Source organism: Aspergillus fumigatus, chromosome 4, assembly GCF_000002655.1.
Source record: "Aspergillus fumigatus Af293 chromosome 4, whole genome shotgun sequence".
NCBI lineage: Eukaryota > Fungi > Ascomycota > Eurotiomycetes > Eurotiales > Aspergillaceae > Aspergillus > Aspergillus fumigatus.
Window position 1 is genome coordinate 3,144,770 of NC_007197.1, and position 21,662 is coordinate 3,166,431.

Sequence of the window (21,662 nt, forward strand, 5' to 3'; positions counted from 1 at the left end):
TGACCACGAGAAACACAAAACGAAGATATCCCTAGGATAGCATCACAACTTCAGTCCATCGAAACATTCTCGAAAGATACTCAAGTTCCCTGTTCTAAGACCGGGATCCACAATGCCGAATACAATTGCTTCAAACCATCCTTTGAATTCCTTCTCCTTCATGACTTCCAACCAGCAATCTGCGACGTCATGCTTGGGATTCATGAACGCGCCGCAACCCAAGGCGCCCAAAACGAGCCTCCGATGACCATGGGTCGCAGCAATGCGCAGGACAAGGCGCATCTTATCCTTGATCAAATCTCGATCCTCCGCATTCGCATACCGATATTTCTTGGAACCATCGATTACGACAGCCGGTGCCACCTCTGCTGCTATGCTGACAACACCGACAATGGGGAGCCACTCAGGTTTGCCCAAGTCCATCCAGCGATGTCGTTTTCGCGTGTCTTCCCGAAAGACAACAATGGTCGGTGAATAGATAGCACTAAGGCTACCGATGGGATAGAACTGCTTTTTGAGTGTGAAGCTGAGGCTACTTCTGAAACAAAGCTCCTCTTCTTGGGCCATAGCTCCATGCTCCCAACCGCCTCCGATATGATCCGCGTTCGCCATGTTCAGGACACAGACAGGTTCGGTGTCCTTATGATCGAGGAACTGGGCGGCATTGGCAAGGTTGATCGCGGTGTTGAAGGTGTCTCCTTCCACAACTTTGACCAATGTGCGGACATTGGGGCACTTCTTCTGATCCAGCGGGGGCAATTTATCGAGCGAATATTTATACCCATCGGGCGGAGCATTAGGAGTCACCGTCAATATCGTCGGGATGATACTCTTTGTTTCTTGAGCGACTCTTACCAGGCGCGCTCTCCTCGTTCTGCTGTCTTCCTCGCCTTCATCGGTTTTCTGTACTTTTGCGGGCCGTTGGGCTTTTTGCCGGACATTCGACTCATTTGCGCAGGAAGCGTCAGGTACATTCTTGACTTCTGCGCGTCGTTTCTGTACTTTGACAGTTACTGGCTGCTTAGAGCCATCCGCTGGTGCACCGGTCATGATTGTTAGGAAATTTGAAGTATACACGGAGGAGTAGTCGGAAAGTTGGAGATTAAGAAATTATGGATTTTGACACTTTCTTCTAAGCTATATATGTCTATCACTCTCACTGTCCTTGATCGAATCCCAAGCCTGTAGCCTGGCAGAACAGAGCAAAGCAAACTGGCATCTCCTGCTGAAGCCTAAGGTCACTAGACAAAGGAACGGCAGAACCGCATGAACGAGGAGCATAAACAAGGCGGGATCGTCTTTCAACACGCGGGCGGTGAGCTTATCAGCGCCGATTGCGGGGTGGTGCAGCAAATCAAGTCAGTCGCCACTTTCGGCGACCATGACAAAGCGCAAGATTGGCTTTACTAAACCGCCTACTTTTTTTTTATCAAAGAGACTTGGGTTTGTCAGCTTTTCTTTATCTTCTGAAAGAGCGCTTCTCTGGTCAAGCTGTTCACCAAATCCCCATCACTACTGTTCCCTTTGTCGTTATTTTCGTCGCATTGCATCTACAACAAAGAAAACGGGCTCGACGAACCCTGCGAGATCCATACTTCCTGGGGTGGCGGTCTTCTTAGTCCTTATCGCATAGCGGGGTGCTCGACCAGAAGTCCCTGCCACGATGAGTGCAATCCTTTCTGCAGACGATTTGAACGATTTCATTTCTCCCGGGGTTGCTTGCATCAAGCCCGTTGAGAGTCTACCACAAAAAGAATCCCAGTCGGAGGTATCTTTCCTGTCTTACCAGTCATCTGTTGATATCAGCCAATAGGCTAACGCTCATTTCCAATTCAATAGAATCCCTATGAGGTGACAAAGGAAGACAAAGTTCAACCGGAAAACCTTCCCCCGGCTCAGATTTCATTGACTGATTGCCTTGCATGCTCCGGATGTGTCACGTCTGCGGAAGCAGTGTTGATATCCTTGCAATCACATACGGAGGTTCTCAATACTCTTGATTCGTACCCCGAATTGCCGCTTGGTTCTACAAGCTACCAAAGAGGCACACAAAAAGTTGGATCAGCAGACAGCGATGGTCGCATCTTTGTTGCTAGCGTCAGCCCTCAAGTCAGGGCGAGCTTGGCAGCCACATACGGAATCACCGAGCGGGAGGCGAAATATATGATTGACCAATTTCTTATGGGCCCTCACGGTCTCAGAGCTGGTGGAAAACATGGCAATGGGTTTACATGGGTTGTGGACACGAACGTTATGCGTGAAGCAGTGTTGGCTCTGACAGCGGACGAGGTCACGAGCTCTTTATTATCAACTGGATCGGGCAGCCTTCCCAAGAGTCCAATTCTTTCGTCCGCTTGCCCCGGCTGGATATGTTATGCTGAAAAAACACACCCTTTTATCCTTCCGCATTTATCTCGCCTCAAGTCTCCTCAGGCGTTGAGCGGCACATTTCTGAAGTCAGTGCTAAGCAAGGCACTTGGGGTCCCGCCTTCTCAGATATGGCATTTAGCTATCATGCCATGCTTCGACAAGAAGCTGGAAGCTAGCCGGGAAGAGCTGACAGACATTGCATGGGCTTCAACCTTCACCCAGTCACAGACAACACCCGTCCGCGACGTTGACTGTGTCATAACCACCCGTGAGCTACTAACTTTAGCCACTGCTAGGGGGCTTTCTCTACCCAATTTGCCGCTCAAACCATTGCCCGCGTCATGTTTAACTCCATTTCCAGATCAAGCCCTAGAATCATTTTTGTTCTCTAAGAGCTCGTCGGGCCAAACAGTCGAATCAGGGACATCTGGAGGCTATCTTCATCACGTCCTCCAAATCTTCCAAGCCAGAAACCCCGGCAGCAAGATTGTCACCCAGCGTGGGCGCAACGCCGATGTTGTGGAATATGTGCTCATGTCGTCTGGGGATGAGCCTCTTTTTAGGGCGGCTCGGTATTATGGCTTCAGGAATATACAAAATCTCGTCAGAAAACTTAAACCCGCACGCGTGTCAAGACTGCCAGGCGCCAAGCCGCAAGCGGTCTCTTCAAGTGCAAATCGACGACAGCCCATGTCAAGGAACGCAGCTCCGGCTGGAACAGGCGCTGATTATGCATATGTTGAAGTCATGGCTTGTCCTGGCGGCTGTACCAATGGTGGTGGGCAAATAAGGATTGAAGATGCCCGGGAGGCTGTTCCGAACGCACTAAAAGAGACATCGACTGAAACTCCTGTGGCTGCACCGAAACCCACGCCGCATGAGCAGCGTGCCTGGCTAGCCCGGGTAGATGAAGCGTACTACTCTGCGGACTCGGATAGCGAGGGATCTGTCACGACGGAGCCGGTTTCTGTCCTGTCAAGGGATAACCAGATTCATGAGTTTTTGAACTATTGGTCAGAGAAGGTTGATATACCCCTTTCCCGGCTCGCGTACACGTCCTATCGCGAAGTGGAGAGCGACGTGGGTAAGACGAAGAATGCGCCCAACGAAACTGCTCGTGTTGTGGAATTGGCAGGAAAGATCGGAGGTGGTTGGTGATATCGCACTCGCTGTCTGGAAAACATTGCATATATCCATTATACCCTTCAATTTGTTGTGGATGAGAACGCTCTTTGCATCACTGGTTGGTTGCATGCTAGTACGCATTTGGAGAGATACCCCTTTATTATAGATTTCTCATTTGTTGGGCATTTGAGAGGATTTATAAGTCATGAGATTGCTACAGGAAGCCCCATAGACGTATAGAGATCAGGGTAGAGCATGCCACCTTAGCTTTTACACTACTCCGTACGGTCATGATCAAACTCTTGAATTTAATATTTCGATTGCGGACAATCAAAGCAATGTATGGAGTAAACATGTGGTAGAGCAGGTACCTGAGGCATAACGTGCTAGTCCAGAATAGGCTAGCTCCATCAAACCCCGAATCTTCCATCGGGATGACAAAGCAGCCTAGAGCATTTGGCAGAAAAAGTGCTCTACCCCAAGTCTGAATTCTCTCCAACAACTCGCCTTCAATCACCCACGCCCCAGTTTATACTCGAGCGATACCTTCGCCAGCGACATAATTTGTGCCTAGGAGACACTCTCGAACAAACCACTTCCGAACACCATGTCCCGCGAAGCTTATCAGGTCCCCTCACTCGGCGCCCAGAATACCTTTGGCACCGAGGGTATGGCCGCTGGCTCGATGGATGGGCCTGTCGTCGCCTATTTGTGCGGCGAATGCAATGCGCGCGTCTCCCTGAAGAGAGGCGATCAGATCCGCTGCAAGGATTGCGGTCACCGTGTGCTGTACAAGGAGAGAACGAAGAGGTGAGTCTTTTTGCTTCTGTGCAAAGTGAAAATCTGTCCGTGTGCACTTGCTAATTGCCCTTTTTGAGTAGAATGGTGCAGTTCGAGGCTCGTTAAAAGAAATCCGCACGACGGAGTGTTTCCGAACAAAGATTTGCAGGGCTTCCACCCGTCTCGTTCGTTTTACGACAATGATGTGCATTTTGTGGCGCTTTGGAGTTGGTTATTTTAAAGTTCAGAACTGCAGGCATACCTAAAGTTCTACAAAGGGAAGCGCTGAGGACAACAGCCAGCAGATATGGTTGGTAACGTCGCTATACTATGTTCACAAATATTTTCCAGTCCAACCTGATTCAATGCTAAAATATACCCCGTTCTGACGGTGTTGAATTTCCGTCCCTCGGAATATGCTCTCCGAGTAATTCCCCGGTATTCCAAAATCTCGTAACCCAGTATGTACCTAACCTCTATCCAACATAAGCAGTCCCAGCGAGAATTGAGAATTGAAAGAACCAACCCCGAAATGGAAGGCATGAGGCATCACACATAACCTTGCGTCATCAATAGAACAGTTTTGTTAAAGTCTGTTTGTGACTTCGATGAACTGTTCCAAGCATTTAAGTGCCGAACCGCTTTCGACGGCCCATCTTGCTCGTCGAACACCCTCCTTCCAGCGACCACCGCCCGGACCACGTTCGGTAATCACCTTGCCATCATCACCAGGGCCCATGTTACTGGTGTCGGCTTCACAAATGCCCGAAATCACGAGGAGGGCGGCAACATTAATCAAGACGAATGTAAGGATGGGATCATCCGGAGGCAGCTCGTTTCGCAAGATACTCATGATCTTGGCTGCGTTTTCTTTCGGCATCTTTCTACCATAGACTGCGCTTAGAGGATGTGCGGGCAGACCAAAATCAGACGGGTGAAGCTGGAAGGTTTCTATCTTGACCAAAGTCCGGGGAATATTTTCGTCCTCGTCACAGGAGCAGTCCTCATCAGGGCCGTCGTAGTCGGGATTGGGGTATCCCGTAAGTTTCCAGCAGTTTGTTGGACCCGCGCAACTGATTTCATCCAGGTCCTCCGCACCACAGACAACAAGGGCCTTCGTCACCCCACTGGAGCGCAAGGCTTCAGCGAACACGGGGCCCAGGCTCTGATAAGCCACACCGACCACTCTCGCTTCCAGCGCCCAGTCGACCGGGTTTGCCAATGGGCCCATTAGATTGAAGATAGTTCGCAGGCCCAAGCCCCGACGCACTGGGTTGGCGTACATCATACCGGGGTGGAAATTGGGGGCGAACAGGAACGCGTAGCTCGTTGCTTCGTAGACTTGGGCCAGGTTCTCGGCAGTAACTGCGGAGATCTTCGGAGGAACTGGGGAGATCGCGTTCAGGACGTCGGCAGAGCCAGAGAATGAAGTTTGTGCGCGGTTGCCGTGCTTGGCCATCATAAGGAGCGGCGAGGCGATAATAGAGGCAGTCGTTGAAATGTTGAATGTAGAATGTGAATCACCACCGGTCCCAACAATATCGCACTGGACCAAAACAAATTTGTCGAATAAGCAAGACAGTCAAGCTATCGGCTCTGGTTTCGATTCACTCACCAAGCCGCCTCCATAGTTTCCTTCCTTCTTCCCACGAGCTTTGATGGCTTTTTGCAAAGAGCTCTTCTCGATCTGGCTAGCTGCCTCTCTCATGCGAAGTGAACATAATGCAATGACCTGTGCATCTCGATCTTTTCCAGTAGAATGCAAAAGAGTTAAAAGAGCGGCCGTCTGGATGGCCGATAGACGATCTTCAAAGATCAATGCAAATGCTGAAGCGATTTCGGCGGGATCAACAGGAACCTGTGTAGTAGGGTAGGCGAGTTTCTGAAGGAGGGGTGAGATCGAAACCTGATTAGGCTTCTGGTCAAATTCATGCGCAGACAACATGGTGACCTGAGTAGAGCGCTACTCTTCAAGACACTTGAAAATGACTCCAAATGTCAGCAATGACAAAGGAAGGTGGAAGTAGCAAACAGCCCCTCAGCTTGTATCACCGGAGGAGTCATCGGCACTCGGCAGAATCTCACCGCCCACCTAATGGACTATACCGGATCGAGGACATCGTCCATTGTTTCTCCCAGATTTTGGTTTCTTTGCGTGCCTTCAATCATTCATCGGCCAAGGTTATCGGCGCCAACCATTGCGCGAGACTATCACGCCCTGTGTTTCCTGAGGGCCTGCACTGATATCATCACACTCGCAGATAGACAAATCTTACACTTCCGATTCACGATGCCGCCCCGGTTACGACTCGCTAATGGACGCATTTCGTTCCGCCGCCAGAGAGTCCTATGTCAATTCGAATTACCAGTCGCTGCTCGTTATGCAAGCACCGCAACTAGAGCAACGACTCCGGCCGCATCTATTGAACAGATGACATCTTCTATTCCTCCACTTGCTAGATATCCCCCTTCTCAGCCTCCCTCTCATCGCAATCCTGAGTATCGACGATCACAGCTTCTCCGACAGTACACATCGCTGATCCGCACTACACCTCTCATGGTTCTTTTCCAGCACGATAACCTTCGGTCGGTGGAATGGACCGCAATTCGACGGGAACTGAGCAAGGCCATGCAGAAAGTTGATGAGAAGATTGCCGCTGACGGACGGCAAGCTCAGCCACTGGCGCCGCACATCAAGGTGCAAATCGTGCAGACCAGCATCTTCGAGGTCGCTTTGCGCATTGTCGAATATTTCCGCCCAGATAGGACCACAGTGGCAAATGCCAAACCTCCCAGAGCCGTCGATCCCGTTACACAGACCTCCGCTGAGATCCCACCGTCGGGATCCAAGGACGACCCGACTTTGACCCATGACCTCTCCCGTGCGGCCCATGACGCTGTGATGTACATGAAAGGCAAGCATGAACTCTCAGCGCTTCTCGTGGGTCCCGTTGCAGTCCTTTCTATCCCACAGGTGTCTCCCGAGCACCTGAAAGCCGCTATGTCGGTTCTTGCCCCCAAGGAGACTGGCTTCCCTGCTCCCACTAGGAGGGCTAACCCGGCATGGCATGAACCTCCTGTCCAAAATGGATTGCAGAAATTGAGCTTGCTGGCTGCTCGAGTAGATGGTCAGGTCTTCGATGTCGACCAGACGAAATGGGTCGGCAGCATCGAAGGTGGTATGGATGGCTTACGGTCTCAACTCATTATGGCTCTGCAGAGCATGGGATCTAGCATTACGAATGCCCTGGCAGGCGCTGGTAAGAGCCTCTATTTCACTCTCGAGAGCAGGAGGAGTGTTCTGGAAGATGAGCAGAAGGGCCCTGAGGGTGACAAGAACGAATCTTAACAACATAGCAAACCTTGTCTGGTCATCCATGTATAATATTTTTTTTTGTACTTCTCTCAATTAGATTTCCTCAGAAAAACCTCTCGGTTACATTACTCAATCTTGAACAGCATATCTTTGATCAACTAGGATCCATTCCGTGAGATCTGTTTTTGATCCTCCTGCTGTCCTCTTACTGTGTAATTTATTTTCCTTCTTGAACATGGGCGCATGTACGAATTACATTTATTGAAATATCATAATGACCTATAGAATCATCGATGGGAAATGATAGCTACATGATCAGGCTTCCCAGGTCGGCCAGGGGGCGCGTGAAAGCACAAATCAAGCGTCGTTAGTGTTCCTGCTCCTCTCTCATCTGTCTCATCTTCAGCTTAGCATTCATGCCAACAATGCAACGCACAAGGTCCCAGTCGCCTTCGTGGCCAACCCAGTCCGTAACAAGAATACCAGTCGACCAGTCACCGTCCGGGTGACTGTGTCTCCGGCAGAGATAGTCAACAGTTGCCGGGTTCAGCTTTGCTGCAATCTTCTCGGGCCACGTCCCCACCTTCCAGAAGTTGCTTGCACTGAGGAAATTTATATAGAATGGATGCGCTTTGCTAGCTTCGGGATCCGGGAGGGCACCGAACGGGTAACAGTGCCCGCTGGAGCGCTCACAGTGCTCCGTTACATATTTGATTTTGACATCGATGTTCTTCGTCTCGAGGACCTCGTAGAAGTCCTGGATGCAGAGTTGACCACTGCTGCAGGTAGCGTTTGGAGTATTATCTGCCCAATCGCTTCCGTCTATGCCCCAGCCGCGGCCGTCGTGTTCATGCTTTAGCTCTTCAATGATGTTGAACCGGCGAAGCAGGACGACTTTCCCGCGCACCTCGCCCAGAGTAGGGATTTTGGGTTCTGTGTACCACCGGCTATCTGGACGAGCATAATGGTCGCGCACAATCCGACTCAATTGTTCATCGGTATGGTTTCCTGGGCCTTCTCGCTTCAGAGAGATGATGAGCGTCTCGGATGGATTCTCATTGAGGAACTCATTAACGTCTCGCATCAGATCGCGAAAGTACTTGTTGCCCGTCAAGGAGATGGGGAACACGCTGTGCACTAGGATAAGCTCATCTTTGGATGGGTCCTCTGGGAACTGGGGCTGCACACGGATGTCGAAGAAACGGACACCATTTCGAAGCTGTTCGCGCGGACTGACAGCTTGGCAGCGGACAGACGGGGCCGCGACATGGCACGTAGGAGAATTGTGTGTTCCTGGTATGGATAGCGAGGAGAGCAATGTGCTATCTTTGAGCTCTCCCATCCATGCTTGCAGATTGGCCGAGGAGTAGATCGCAAGGTGGGATTCAGGCGTCACGTAGACGCCAGTGAAGCGAAATCGAGGATTATCACACAACGCCTTCATTCCGGCAGACTCCGTCGTAGGAACCGGTGTCTGAATCTGATGTCGCTCTCCCTCGGCTTCAAAGGTCCAGCGCAGGCGCTCTTTGTCCGAATCGATGAATGCACGAACTTCGGTCTGGACTGTCTGGAAAGGCTCCACGTGAATATCATACTCTTCATGAGCAAATGGTTCATTGTCATCAGTAATCGCGGCGACAGTCTCATTGGTGCGAGTGACATTGCTTAGAATTCGAGTAAAATTCCTGGCCAAGGAATGTATGTCATCTCGAGGATCCTTATGGGGGTGAAAACGCTCAATGAGCTTGAGGATTATTGGGGTTGTGGTAAGGTTGCGAATCGTCAAGTGTTCGGCCACCATTGTGCGACAAGCCAGTGCTCAATTGAACAGTCTATCACGTACAGCAGAAGCCAGTCCCGAAATGCAAAATATGAACCAGATGGATAGGAGAACGAGTAGGGAGTGAGAAGAGAATACTGCCGCCTGCTCTTCTCGGCCCTCAGAGGGTGCTTAGCCCTGACAAGACTAGAAGATTAGGTTGCACCAATGATGGTTCGATCCTCCGCAATGGGATCTCGCAGTCCCACGTTCATCGTGCCAGTAGCTGGAACCCTAAGCATCATCTTAAGACAACACACAAGACACACCAAATTGTACTTGGAGAACGGGTACTTTTACCCGTTCTGAGCTGGAGACTGAGCATTATTGAACAGATAGCAACTTGGCTGGCACTAAAGTCAGACTCAGAGACTCAATCACAGCACAAGGCAATAGATGAAATAGTGGTGGTGGGTTGTCATTGCTCAGCTCCACCGTGATGAGATAATCGTGGGGTTTCACAAAATAATGACTAACAGAGGGGAAGGTAGGCGAGTCGTGGAGATAAAAATCTCGACCATGCACATCATTGTCGCGATTTTCGAATACTCCATAGCTCTGCTTGGTAATGAAAAAAAGTATTTGCATGGATTGCAGCAAATTTTCTTGCTGAACAAGTAGATATCCCTGCTCTAATCAAACGAGCACTCAGTGAATATTGGGTACCGCCGGCTTGAGTTGAAGCAGGGTTTGACTCAGCTTGAGTGACTCGCAAAATCGAATCGGATTCGATTCAGCTACGATCTTTTGCTCAACAAGGAGGAAACAATGGAATCGAGCTGTTCAACAAGGCACCATTCCTGAAGCTTTCAGTATTTGAGTTCGGATGAGAAGACGGACCGAGCCACAAGAATACTTTCTCGATTGATAATGCGGAGTAAATCACGTGGGGTGACGCTGTGCTCGGTTACTATCGGCGATGGGGAGCAATAATGCGGAGAGACCCTGTGTAGTCCTCCTCCTACTAATAGGGACAATTCCATGATGTCTCACAGTTTTTCTTCTTTGGAAAACTACCCTATCTCTATATTCCCATTCTCGATTGCTTCATAATTGACTATGAGCTTTTTGCGCTGCAACAGAGGTGTTCTGGGGGCCCTCAGGTCCTCTCGGCCTCAGAGGGTCATCCCAACCATCCCATCGTCAAAAATATCAATACCTCGACGGAGTTTTCATCCTGCATTACCCTTTTGGGCCATAAAATCTCAAATATTGAAGGATGTGGGCGAAGGTGTTTCTTTCCTACGCAACTTGCATGTCTGTCACTCAATTGCTCATTCAAATTCTCTACGCAGGGATCACCGAAGTCCAAATAATTCAGTGGTACGTCGAAGAAGGCGCTCACATAGAAGAGTGGAAGCCACTGTGCCAGTATCAGTCTGATAAAGCAGTGGATGATGTGAGCAAGTTCTTCTCTATCCCGCTATCTACCTATCTGACCATCTACCAATCTAGATAACTTCGAGATACGAAGGAGTAGTCAAGAAACTCCACTTTCAAGCAGATGACACTGTACCCACAGGAATGGTATGCATGTTCATGTACAGTTGAAAGGCGAGGACAATCCGCGTCTAACATTATGTTCTTCTCAGGCGCTCTGTGATATAGAAGTCGAAGATGGCAAATATCCAGATGATCACACGCCTACTGAACCCAAACCCGAGCAATTACAGCCAGACCCCGTTGCTGCAGATACTCTTTCTGTACAGTCAACAGCATCGACTCCGTTGCCCCCTTCACAGGCCAATGAGACCACTGTTGAAGCCCCAAGGTCAAAGTATGCCTCTCTCGCTACCCCAGCAGTCCGTGGGCTGCTGAAGACTTACAATGTTGATATTCTTGACGTTAAAGGGACGGGGAAGGATGGTCGTGTCCTTAAAGAAGACGTGAATAGATTTATTGCCATGCGCGACGCATCAGCACAAGCGCGTTCTGTGGCACCTGCCAGTCAGCAAACAGAAACCACGGTTAACCTGACACCGATCCAATCACAAATGTTCAAGACCATGACCCGCTCTCTCACTATCCCGCACTTCCTCTATGCGGATGAGCTCAAGATCAACGACATTACAGCTCTAAGGAAGAAGCTGGCATCTGACCCCAAAGATCCCAAAAAGGTCACCTTTCTCCCTTTCGTTATCAAGGCTGTGTCCCTTGCTTTGAATGAGTATCCGCTTCTTAACGCTAAGGTGGACTTGAGCATTCCTGAAAAGCCGAAACTAATCATGCGGCCGAAACATAACATCGGAGTTGCATTGGATACCCCACAGGGGTTGATCGTTCCGAACATCAAAGATGTCGCAAACCGGACAATTATGGAAATTGCAGCAGAAATTAAGCGGCTAAGTGCACTGGGCAAAGAGGGTAAACTCACGCCCGCTGACTTGAGTGGTGGCACGATAACTGTCTCAAACATCGGCAACATCGGCGGCACCTACGTTGGACCAGTGATTGTACCAACTGAAGTGGCTATTCTGGGGGTTGGAAAATCAAGAACAGTACCAGTCTTTGATGATGCTGGGCAGGTCACCAAGGGCGAGCTAGTGAATTTTAGTTGGAGTGCAGACCATAGAGTTGTGGATGGGGCCACTATGGCAAGAATGGCCAACAAGGTTCGCGAGTTTATCGAGTCGCCAGAGTTGATGCTCTTGAATTTGAAATAGAGCAAGAGTGGTTCTTCCGTCACAGTGATAGCAGGTTCTAATATAGCAGTTATAGAGTTAACCTGACAAAGCGATTGAAAGTCAACAGGTAATCTGCTTCTGAGTCTGTTGTGATGGAGTCATGAACACCAAGTCCTACTATTGTGTTTTGATGAATAGATGTTTATCCCAAGACCGTTGGCAGTGAATTCTCATTTTCTTTTAAATTCTGTGTTCATATCTTCTTTCATCTGTTTGCTCAAGGCTGTGCGTACTGGTATCAACAACCCCTCCTCATAGCTCTCAGCCTCTCACCACTCCCCACTCACAACCTCCAACCTCAATTTTCTCCTTTGCACTCTCATTCTTTTGATTCATACTTTGCTTGCCCTATTGCTGTTACTTTATGAGAAGTGTAACCCTCAGTCTATCTTGTAGCCTTTGTTTCTGTCCTGAATAGTGACAGCAAACAGTCAAGATGGGTACAAAAGGACTTCTCTTCATCCGCTGCCGCGGCAGATACTTCGTCATCTGGAATCAGCTTGACAGCTATCCTGAGGGACTCGGAGATGCTATTGTTCATGAAATACCAACTGATCCTGAGGGCTACCGCAGTAGGAGAAACACCATGATTCTGGATGCTGTGCACACTCACTGACACATTTGTTTTCGCTAGATTGGCTGAATTCGATGAGGGAGATGTATTCCCGTTCTGCACAGAAGTTCGAAGATCAGATCCTCACGGTGGATGTCAAAATCGAGCAAGACGATCTTACCATCAGTGAGCGTCATGCAATGAGTTATCTGGCTATCGATGACCGCCTTATATATGCTCCAATTCAGACGATCATGGACAGATTCTCCAATGATCTCATCATTGAATGGACTTACACCATAGACCTTGACCGGGAGATGTTCGCCGTTGATGATGCCGCATGCTTCAAGCTGTTCAATATACCCCGCGGGGGACGGTGGATCCGATATCTCGCTGAGGACGCCCAGCGGCGCAGAAAGCTGAGTGATAATACACCCAAGGATATTATTGCTGATATCTCATGGAAACCAAACATTAATCCCAACTTGAGGGTTTTGGGTGAAGCTCTCAACATTGAGCCTCTCTCGCTTACCGATTTTGCTGCCGAAACTATGCTCCGCTTGGACTTGGATACCACTGTTGACAAGCAAATGATGCCTGTCCGCATCAACTTTCTGATGACCACGTTTTTGCAGATGTGTAGGGTGTATCGGAAGATTCTTGATCGCTTTGTCCTTGCTTGGGAGCCCAGCTGTTTTATGTTCAGGGAAATGGCGTTCGCAGTGCTGTCGCTCGCTGCTGGAGAAGTGTTTTTCGAATTCTCTGAAGTCCTAGATGCGAAGTATAGGGAAAATGGCTATTACTTGCTTCCAGATTCCAGGACTCCAAAATACCATACGAGGATGCTCCCGCGGTTCATACATGAGAGTCACCTTCCTGGCATCGAGCCTGGATCAGCACCGAAGAGCACTAGCTTCTGGTTTCACGACGTTCTCGTTCATCTTAATTCTAGACTTGATTTAGATGATGTCGAAGAAGCATCAGTGGTAGCGGTGGTAAATGATGGACTCGATCAAGGATACGAAGAGTTCTACGCCATGGTACTCTCGATTCTAGACGTTGTTCTGATCCGCGTTCAGAAGGGACGGGATGGAAAGCCATACATCAGAAGGTCTCCGCTCATGGCTCTGTTTGAGTTTACTGAAGAGAACTCTGGATATGCTCATGGCCCCCGTACTCGTCTGTCTCAGTCCCAGCAGGGTCTCAACAAACAAGACAGTCACGGCGCCAAACAGAAAGACACATCCCCAGGAGAAAGCGATGCTGCAGAAGAGGACGGTGCTGCTTCCGATATATCAGCGGACCCAGCGGCCGCGGGTTATTTCACCTTCATGCTGATGTACCACTTCTTCAATGCGGCTGCCGCTGAGAGGCTTGCTGGTACGAGGTCTCTTCTGTTTCCCAATGAGATCTTGTCCTTGATCATGGACTTTTCAGATATGCGTACATATTTGGCGCTTGCACAATCATCTGCGTTCTGCCACGAGCTAAGCCATCACAAGCTCCGGCTGAACGATGAATACGCTGTGATTGGGAGTGGCGAAGATTCTGAGACCTTTGTCCTAGAAGACTTGCATTCGGGGAAGAAGATTCATTCTAAGCTCAGCATGTACCAAAAGAATTGGCTTGGCCATCCAATCGCAGATGGACTCAAATTGAGTCCTGTTATAGGCGTCACGAATACAAAAAGACTCAGTATCATGGATGACGTGACCATTCAGTTATCGGACGTGACGCCAAAAGATCCAGTGTGGTCTGAGGCAGAAGAAGGTTCTTCGCAGTAAGTGGTACATCTCATATGTAATTTGTCAGGATATCAGTAAAAGCTGATATATCGTAGAGAACAGCATGGCTGGTCTTTCCCTCCAAATGAGGAAGATGGTGACTTGATTTTCAATTTACCGAATGATGCGTATCTCGGCGCTGTCGAGACCGCTTGGGGACGATACCTGTCCAAGCTAGCAAGAGACGCTGGTGAGCCCGACTCAGAGTTCTTCAGTACTATGCTCCGCAACAGACTGTACCGCTGTCTTCTGCCTCCTGGATACCGTGAATTAGGGATGGAGCCCTTCCTTTGCAGCGGTTTCCACGCATTCTTCCGCCACGAGCGTGACAAAACTCCAGAAGAGTGGGAACAGACCCTTCAGTATGTCGCTCGTCAGCTTTCCAAGCTTGAAGTCCGCCCCAGAGAGAGATTCCGGAGATGGGGTCATCCCGTTATTGTGGCCTTTTCGGCAAGAGTCAAGCTGTTCTATTATGTCTTTCATCGTGAGGTCAAGCCTCCGATTTGCTCGAATCCGAAATCATACACCGTTGAAATCGCTGACAAGTGCACTGACCCCAATTCTGGCAGACGGCTTGTCCAGCTCATTGCCGGAGAAGATCCAATTGATCTGAAAGACGATGATGGCAGGATGAGGTTTGAAAGCTGAATCATATCTCTCTGTAAAAACAGCTCACTGCAGTACAATCCATACACCGAACAGTTTGAGCAGGAGGCTGAGGTGGATGATGAAGACGACAATGGAGAGGACAGAGGAGAAGACGATGAAGGGCATGAAGATTGACGACAGGTGGGAGTCAGATTGAGTCAGCCATGCTGCGTCTTTAGGATCTTGATGCTCGCCTATCTGTTCAGCTGCTTGCGGTCTATTCTGTTTGGTATCATTATATCGGTCTCTTCTTCCGTAAACCATTCTTTGTGGGAGTCGATAAATCACAGAGAGGAATGGATAATAGTTACTAGATGTATGAATGACCAGCAGGTTGTAAAGCATTCTGAGCGAATGTGTCAATTGACTATACATAGCTAAGGAAGCAAGATAAAAGGAAGAAAAATTGAAAAACGTACAACAGCCAGGACGAGCATTAGCGCTGGAGGAACTTTAGAAGGTCGTTGACCCCTTTAAGCAATCTCTTCTGCCTCGCTCAGTAGCAGCACAAAGAACTTGAGACCATGATGCAGACTACATTACCTTCAGATAAGGCCTCTGTAGGCCCGTTGGCAAGCTATAATAATAGGGTTAGGGGCGATTGGGGCCCTGCCTCTAGGTGCACGCAGCAGATGACAAAAGTATATGACATGCTTCCTTATTATCCGGCCCGTCTGTGATATATACGAGGTCTGCTCCAAGAGAAGGGAAAACTCAAGCTTCAGTTTCTGAATTTACGGAGTCCTTGGTTGAAGAAGGGAACCCGAGAATTACTGCTTTATTGATACATCCATTGTGGCCCACCTCCTACACGAGGTGGGGGTATTTTCTCCCAAATTTGCCTAATGCAAGAATCGGGAAGATGAATTTGTAATTCGGGTATGTGATAGCACAGCTCTTGTTAAAGATGCCTTCGATACCCTCCTGTAGCCATTCCCCGTTTCGCTGCTGTCTAGACATAATCATGCGAACTCCACGGTGGATAGGTTCAACATCGGGATAGTCAACGCTCAGGACTGCGATTATTGCGAATGCGGTCTGAACAACTTGAGATCCCGTAGGATGCTCGATATACGTCATTTGTTCGCAGCTCTGAATGGGTTAGTTTTCAAGTATCTTATCGAAGCATAGGGGTAGTGTAGTGGCTTGTTGATTTCAGTACTCACCTGAAAGCTTTCTGACCATCCACCATCCTCGCGTTGTTTCGACAGTAGAAACTCGCAACCCCTGCGGACATGTTCACTATTCTCATAAGTTTCTCCAGCTGATCTCAGGCATTCCAGAGCAAACATCGTGCCGTATGTAAAGCATACTGCCCAGCTTCCATACCAACTGCCATCAGGGCGTTGCGCCCTTTTGATAAAATCCACTCCCCTTTGGATAAATGTCTGTATCTCTTCTCGCCGGTAGTCAGGCCAGTGTTTGGAGAACAAGACCAAAGCTGTCAGCACAGCGCTTGTGCACTCAGGATAATCATATTCAACCATAATACGTCCAAAGACCTCTGCTGTGTTCAACATTTCGAGGTATTCACTTCCCCGGGTCGGCTCGTAGGATGCACAACCGCCCGATGGGTTCTGATAAGTGAGCAAGGTGTCCACGGCATCAAAGATCCTTTGGTCTTCAAGCAGCTGTGGATATCCATCGGCCTCTTTCTGAAGCACAATAACAGCCTTCAGCGCCTCTGAAATGCAGTCGCTCACCCCATAACCCTGGTCGCGATTGCTGAAAGCCCAGGCCCCCTTACGGACATGACGATAGCAAACGCCCTGATCCTGACAATTCTCGCGGATCTGCTGTCGATCTAGGAACTCCAGCGCCTGTACCAGCATGGGCTTGAACTGCGCGTCTTCAGCTAGACCAGCCGACCACACAGCCTGTATCAGAAACGCTGTATCCCAGCATTGTACACCGTTCGTCCCGTTGGCGAGCATCCCCTCTTTATTCACCCAGAGGAATTCTTCCATGCGTTCCCGGTGACGACGCACAGAGTAGGAATCGGGCCCATCGCGGATATAGCAAACAATCATGTTCAAGGGTCCATTCACGGATGCTAGATCGGCATAATCTGAATTCGCATCCTCCATGTCAATTAGTTTACTGACCCAGTCTTCCGCCCGTGTAGCCAGGCTTCTCGGTCGAAGGTAAGGTATCCAGATATTCGACAGGATCCAATTGACTGAGTTCAACAACCACGACTTTGGATGATAATTATCAGTCGGAGCAATGTCATTGCGGTGTGCCGCCCACTCGATGCTCTCCCACGGCTGGACAAACAGCTCCCGTCGCAGGGCCCTCACAACGTCCGTTTCCGCGGCCGTCCACCTTTTAGACCAGATCCACGACATCGGGAGAAAGACCTGCCGGATATGCACCCACCATCTCCATGGGGCCACAGGTACCCAGTCTGGCAGCAGCCATGCCTCTGGAGGAACCGGATTGACAACCTCCCAGTCACACACCCCTAGAACTGCCAGCCAGAACTTCGACCAGTGCGGCGCATTCAGAGCGCCTCCGAGCCGGTGGAGAAGACCTCGCGCCTGCACCATGACCGGGTGCTCACTGTCCACCCCAAGAAGGCGCAACACGGTGTAGTTCAGGGACGTGCCAAACACAGAGCTGTCGCCTTCGGAATGGAGACCCCATCCTCCATCGACCGGGTTCGCGCGCGCCATCAGATAATTTTTGATCTCTATCGCATAGGCCTGCGGAATGGGCGTCTCCGTCACCACCCACGCAATCACCACCCCGGGGAGCAAGAACATTGGCCCGCCATATTCGCAGCCCCAATTCCCCGGTGGAAGCTGTAGTTTCGAGAAGAATTTCAGGCCATTAATCGCACTGTCCAACGGTGAAGTAGCAGTAGGAAGATCCGGGAGATCCTATTCCATCATCAAAATCAGAATTGGTTGCCTGGAGCACGCGCCATGGCGGCAGGGTTAATCGCCTATGGTGGAGATACCAGAGGAAGCCCTAAATAATACTTATCAGCCAGTGTTTGGGGCCATGTCCGAGCCGCTTCATCATCGTCGAGATAATGCCATGTGTGCTTTCCATCTTCGTCCAGCATCCGCCAGCGGGAGTAGTCTGTCTTGGCTAGTCGGTTCATGGCGGAGGGTTGCAAGTACCAGCATGCCAGGTATACTCATCGACAGACAGAGAAACCAACAGGCATAGGCCAGCTGTTTGCGACGACGAAATTGGGCCCCTATCTAGCCGATCTAGGCTAGGGAGGTGCTCCGTAAACAATAGACAAAGTGGACACTAGTTTGTATCACATGCTACACACCTCGAGGTTCCTAAACAGGATTAAATACATTATACGGCTGGGCGGGCCTGAAGCCCCGTTGACCACCCCCTCTGCTTATATGTGTTTTAACTCAGCCATCTCGAATCATAATGATATCCTGCAAGGCTAGAGTCGGTTGTGCAAGTTGTCCAGAACGATACGAATCCGCCAGTGTTGGCTAAAGGAAGGCGGCGTCAAGGGAACCGTTGATGATGACGTCACTTGCCACCAACCGCGAATACCGGCGTTTACATAGAACACTCTGAAATCAAGTCAGGATGTGGAAAACAAGGCAATCATCTTTCTAGTGGAGGTATCAGCTATGCCTAACGCAGGGAAACCCTCTTGTGTACAAGAAATCAAAATAGCAGACAGATCACCATGACAAGACATAAAGATTCACAACCGATGGGAACTCCAGGATATGATGCGGACTCCGTAGACAAGGACAGATCATGATGCTCCCAAAAGCATGAGTGGGCAGCTCTAAAACTCCAAAGACACCGGACGGCGCAAGAGATCCATGCAATCCGTGCAACTGAACCCAGTTCCCCCGAAAAAAAAAAAAAAAAAAATAATCATAAAGCAAGCAGACACAGAATAACCCAGTCACTGGTATTCCGCCAGCTTCTCCGACACCAACTGAAGAACGGTCTTCTGAACCTCCTCGCGGGGACCATCAGCGTTGACGGTCAGCGCATCCCATTCGCCCTGGGGTTCCTCGAGAGCCTGCAATTGCGAGTGGACCATGCCGCTCTTCATATAGTGGGAGGGATCACGGTGCTTGACGCGCTCGATCAGGATGTCCTTGTCCAGCTTGAGATAAATGAAGTGGATCTGAACCGAGGGGGACCCGTAGGCGGCGACGCGCATGACGTCTCGATATTTCTGTTTGAGGGCGGAACAGGCGACTACAACGCCGGACGGAGGGTGGAAGTTGTTGGCTTGCGAAGGGGAGAGGGCCTCGATGGCGGCTTTGCGCAAGGAGATGAGCCAGTCCCAGCGGTCTTCGTCGGTTAGAGGAATGCCATTGCCCATTTTCTCCCGGTTGGTCTGTGAGTGGAACTGTATGGGTGCGTGTTAGGTCAACTTGCGCATTTTGCCGGGAAGCCGTAGGAAGAAATATCGCGTGGATGCAAGTACTTACATCATCTCCTTCGAGGAAGGGCAAACCCAGCTCCTGCTGCAACATCCGTCCAACAGTACTTTTCCCGCATCCCGCGGGCCCGGTGACGACCCAGATATGTTGGATGTTCTCGGCTTTGGATGTCTCTGACCGCATTGAGGTGGTCGAGTTGTGATTCAGAGAAACTTTGGTGACTGGAGTCCGAGAGGCATCCACAACCGCATTGGTATTTATAGGCGGCTGATGCCTTTCCCCAGCAGAGAGCATAGTGTGTAGAACAAAGGAAGAATAGCAGCTCAGACAGAAAAGAAAACAACGGTCGCAAAGAGAGCCGCAGAGGGAACAAAGACTATGACGCTCTAGTGATACACGGAGCTCGGTGGCTGGTCCGGATGGTTCAACCGGCTTTTGTGAGAGGTGTTGGGGTTGGTGAATGTATATAAAGGCAGCGCTCTTGTGTCTCGAATGCTTTGAACTAGGTGAAATGCAGCAAACCAGGTCGTTGAACAGGCGATTGCAGGTCAAAGGCAATTGCAGTATCTTTCATGCAGATTATAAGGGGAAGAAGAGAAAGAGACAAGGGAGTAATGGCTAAATAGAAAGGAAGAAATCCAAGCAGACGGATATTAAGTATCAAACCTGGGTCTGTGGGGACTTTCATGTCGAAAGCCGATCATGTAGGGAAACATGACCTATTGTTTTCTTTTCGAGTCGGACTTACAAAAACATCGAATCATACAGACGTAACGGGAATTTTCCAACAACTTTTCAGACTGCAAAGTCCGAACAACTTCTACTGCAATGTTGGGTTGTTTCTCCATAGCCTAACCTCAAGGTGCCTTACAGAGTACGGAATATAGATTACAGCCAGCCGAGTGGGGGAATCAGTGAAACATATCACAAGGTGGGGGACATTCGAGAAGAAAGGGGGTTCCGCTGGCTTGGGTATTAGTGGGAGATCGGATTCTTATTCTAGCTTTGAAGACCCCTCACCATCGGAGAATGGGAGGAAAAGGGAAGAATAATTTCTATAATAATTCTAAAAAGCTGAAGCAGCTGAGTAGGTTGTATATCTCCATAGACAAATTGTAGAACTGTATCTTTTGGTTGAGCATCAGCTATCTGCGAAATTACGTCCCAGTGTCATCCCATCGTTTCATGATGTCACGGGTAGAAAAGAAGGTTGCCCTGCACCGGGGATCCGGGACTGATACAGCCAAGAATACAGATACAAGACTTATTGACACTCATCTCAAAACCCCCACACTATACCACAATAGGCAGGCTGTGTACTGCAAAAGCAGTTTTACCATGTTATTTTCAGGCGCCTCTCTGAACTCAATGGAAGACCATACAGTTCAATATTCAAAGGACAAGGAATGCAGACGAAACTCTTCAAGATTTACTCAGAGATGATCTCCAGGGACCAGAGACCAGGATGCTGTGGCTAGCATGGTTTGATGGAAATAAGGTAGTGGCCTGACCTGAGAACCTTCTAATATCTATCCGTTGACTGTCTACTGGCAAGAAATTCTTCGATATTGATTGTAATTTGGAATGCAATTGATGGTAGGTAAGGCCGAATGGCGTACACATACCTAGTATTTACACTGTAATCGGATTAATCCCTTACGCAATCTTCGAGATCTTCAATACTACCTATCAACAATAGAAAGTGGGAGATTTTAATCAAAGCGCAAAGGATCTATCCCTAGCTACGGAGTACACTCTGTAAAACGCTGCTCATTCACTTCTAACGCATCCCTGATGATAGAGCATGGCTGTACAACACTTCAATCTGTCAATGTTTGATCCCGTGGACAGGCGGACAAACAATAATGAGTGCATTATGGGCGGGATAGTACTCCGCACTTCTCGAGGTACTTTTGGCGTCTCAGCTCTGAGAGGCGCTCAGCAGACAATCTTCGTTCAAACAAGGGTTATGGTTCAAAAGAGTGAAGCTGCAACCCGATACCGCCTTTTCTTCAAACTGTCAAGCGTCGACCCTCCTCCACTCAACAGTCAAAGTCGTGTATCAACTTCGACAGGAGTGCTGGCCATGTGCCCCACCGCCTAATCTGAATGATCTTGGGTCCTTGTGGCTTGCAGGGGGACGTGGCTCAATCCGGGGAAACCCGCCAGTTTGAATGCAAACAATTCGCTGGCTA

At 49.4% G+C, this 21,662-nt stretch overlaps 11 protein-coding genes across 11 annotated transcripts; 5 read left to right on the forward strand and 6 right to left on the reverse strand.

Annotated features, from left to right (window-relative positions):
* Nucleotides 1-42: 42 nt before the first annotated feature.
* AFUA_4G11940 (uncharacterized protein) lies at nt 43-1,050 on the reverse strand (the record flags this gene model as incomplete). Its single annotated transcript, XM_746543.1, has 1 exon — nt 43-1,050. The coding sequence occupies one exon, from the start codon at nt 1,048-1,050 to the stop codon at nt 43-45; it is 1,008 nt and encodes a 335-aa protein (XP_751636.1).
* A 366-nt stretch (nt 1,051-1,416) lies between these two features.
* nar1 (iron-sulfur cluster assembly protein NAR1) lies at nt 1,417-3,773 on the forward strand. Its single transcript, XM_746542.2, has 2 exons — nt 1,417-1,768; nt 1,840-3,773. The coding sequence occupies exons 1-2, from the start codon at nt 1,664-1,666 to the stop codon at nt 3,526-3,528; spliced, it is 1,794 nt and encodes a 597-aa protein (XP_751635.1). The 5' UTR covers nt 1,417-1,663; the 3' UTR covers nt 3,529-3,773.
* A 329-nt stretch (nt 3,774-4,102) lies between these two features.
* On the forward strand, nt 4,103-4,359 carry AFUA_4G11970 (Rpo12/RPC10 RNA polymerase subunit family protein; the record flags this gene model as incomplete). Its single annotated transcript, XM_746541.1, has 2 exons — nt 4,103-4,305; nt 4,332-4,359. The coding sequence occupies 2 exons, from the start codon at nt 4,103-4,105 to the stop codon at nt 4,357-4,359; spliced, it is 231 nt and encodes a 76-aa protein (XP_751634.1).
* Nucleotides 4,360-4,861: 502 nt separating this feature from the next.
* Nucleotides 4,862-6,220, reverse strand: AFUA_4G11980 (anthranilate phosphoribosyltransferase; the record flags this gene model as incomplete). Its single annotated transcript, XM_746540.1, has 2 exons — nt 4,862-5,821; nt 5,891-6,220. 2 exons carry the CDS (start codon nt 6,218-6,220, stop codon nt 4,862-4,864), a joined length of 1,290 nt encoding a protein of 429 aa, XP_751633.1.
* Nucleotides 6,221-6,370: 150 nt separating this feature from the next.
* AFUA_4G11990 (mitochondrial 54S ribosomal protein uL10m) lies at nt 6,371-7,775 on the forward strand (the record flags this gene model as incomplete). Its single annotated transcript, XM_746539.2, has 1 exon — nt 6,371-7,775. One exon carries the CDS (start codon nt 6,371-6,373, stop codon nt 7,622-7,624), a length of 1,254 nt encoding a protein of 417 aa, XP_751632.1. The 3' UTR covers nt 7,625-7,775.
* A 9-nt stretch (nt 7,776-7,784) lies between these two features.
* On the reverse strand, nt 7,785-10,248 carry AFUA_4G12000 (phosphatidylinositol-specific phospholipase C). Its single transcript, XM_746538.2, has one exon. It carries the CDS (start codon nt 9,390-9,392, stop codon nt 7,959-7,961), a length of 1,434 nt encoding a protein of 477 aa, XP_751631.1. The 5' UTR covers nt 9,393-10,248; the 3' UTR covers nt 7,785-7,958.
* A 136-nt stretch (nt 10,249-10,384) lies between these two features.
* AFUA_4G12010 (uncharacterized protein) lies at nt 10,385-12,265 on the forward strand. The gene is made up of 4 exons (XM_077804651.1): nt 10,385-10,641; nt 10,706-10,809; nt 10,866-10,937; nt 11,003-12,265. Exons 1-4 carry the CDS (start codon nt 10,470-10,472, stop codon nt 12,071-12,073), a joined length of 1,419 nt encoding a protein of 472 aa, XP_077660793.1. The 5' UTR covers nt 10,385-10,469; the 3' UTR covers nt 12,074-12,265.
* On the forward strand, nt 12,266-15,079 carry AFUA_4G12020 (uncharacterized protein; the record flags this gene model as incomplete). Its single annotated transcript, XM_746536.2, has 3 exons — nt 12,266-12,666; nt 12,729-14,427; nt 14,488-15,079. Exons 1-3 carry the CDS (start codon nt 12,531-12,533, stop codon nt 15,077-15,079), a joined length of 2,427 nt encoding a protein of 808 aa, XP_751629.2. The 5' UTR covers nt 12,266-12,530.
* Nucleotides 15,080-15,103: 24 nt separating this feature from the next.
* AFUA_4G12030 (uncharacterized protein) lies at nt 15,104-15,516 on the reverse strand (the record flags this gene model as incomplete). The annotated part of the gene is made up of 2 exons (XM_746535.1): nt 15,104-15,301; nt 15,499-15,516. 2 exons carry the CDS (start codon nt 15,514-15,516, stop codon nt 15,104-15,106), a joined length of 216 nt encoding a protein of 71 aa, XP_751628.1.
* A 314-nt stretch (nt 15,517-15,830) lies between these two features.
* Nucleotides 15,831-18,923, reverse strand: erg7B (terpene cyclase/mutase family protein). The gene is made up of 3 exons (XM_746534.2): nt 18,042-18,923; nt 16,246-17,961; nt 15,831-16,171 (listed from the first exon to the last, which is right to left on the reverse strand). Exons 1-3 carry the CDS (start codon nt 18,186-18,188, stop codon nt 15,887-15,889), a joined length of 2,148 nt encoding a protein of 715 aa, XP_751627.1. The 5' UTR covers nt 18,189-18,923; the 3' UTR covers nt 15,831-15,886.
* Nucleotide 18,924: 1 nt separating this feature from the next.
* Nucleotides 18,925-20,538, reverse strand: AFUA_4G12050 (gluconokinase). The gene is made up of 2 exons (XM_746533.2): nt 19,516-20,538; nt 18,925-19,433 (listed from the first exon to the last, which is right to left on the reverse strand). The coding sequence occupies exons 1-2, from the start codon at nt 19,759-19,761 to the stop codon at nt 18,978-18,980; spliced, it is 702 nt and encodes a 233-aa protein (XP_751626.1). The 5' UTR covers nt 19,762-20,538; the 3' UTR covers nt 18,925-18,977.
* Nucleotides 20,539-21,662: the final 1,124 nt, after the last annotated feature.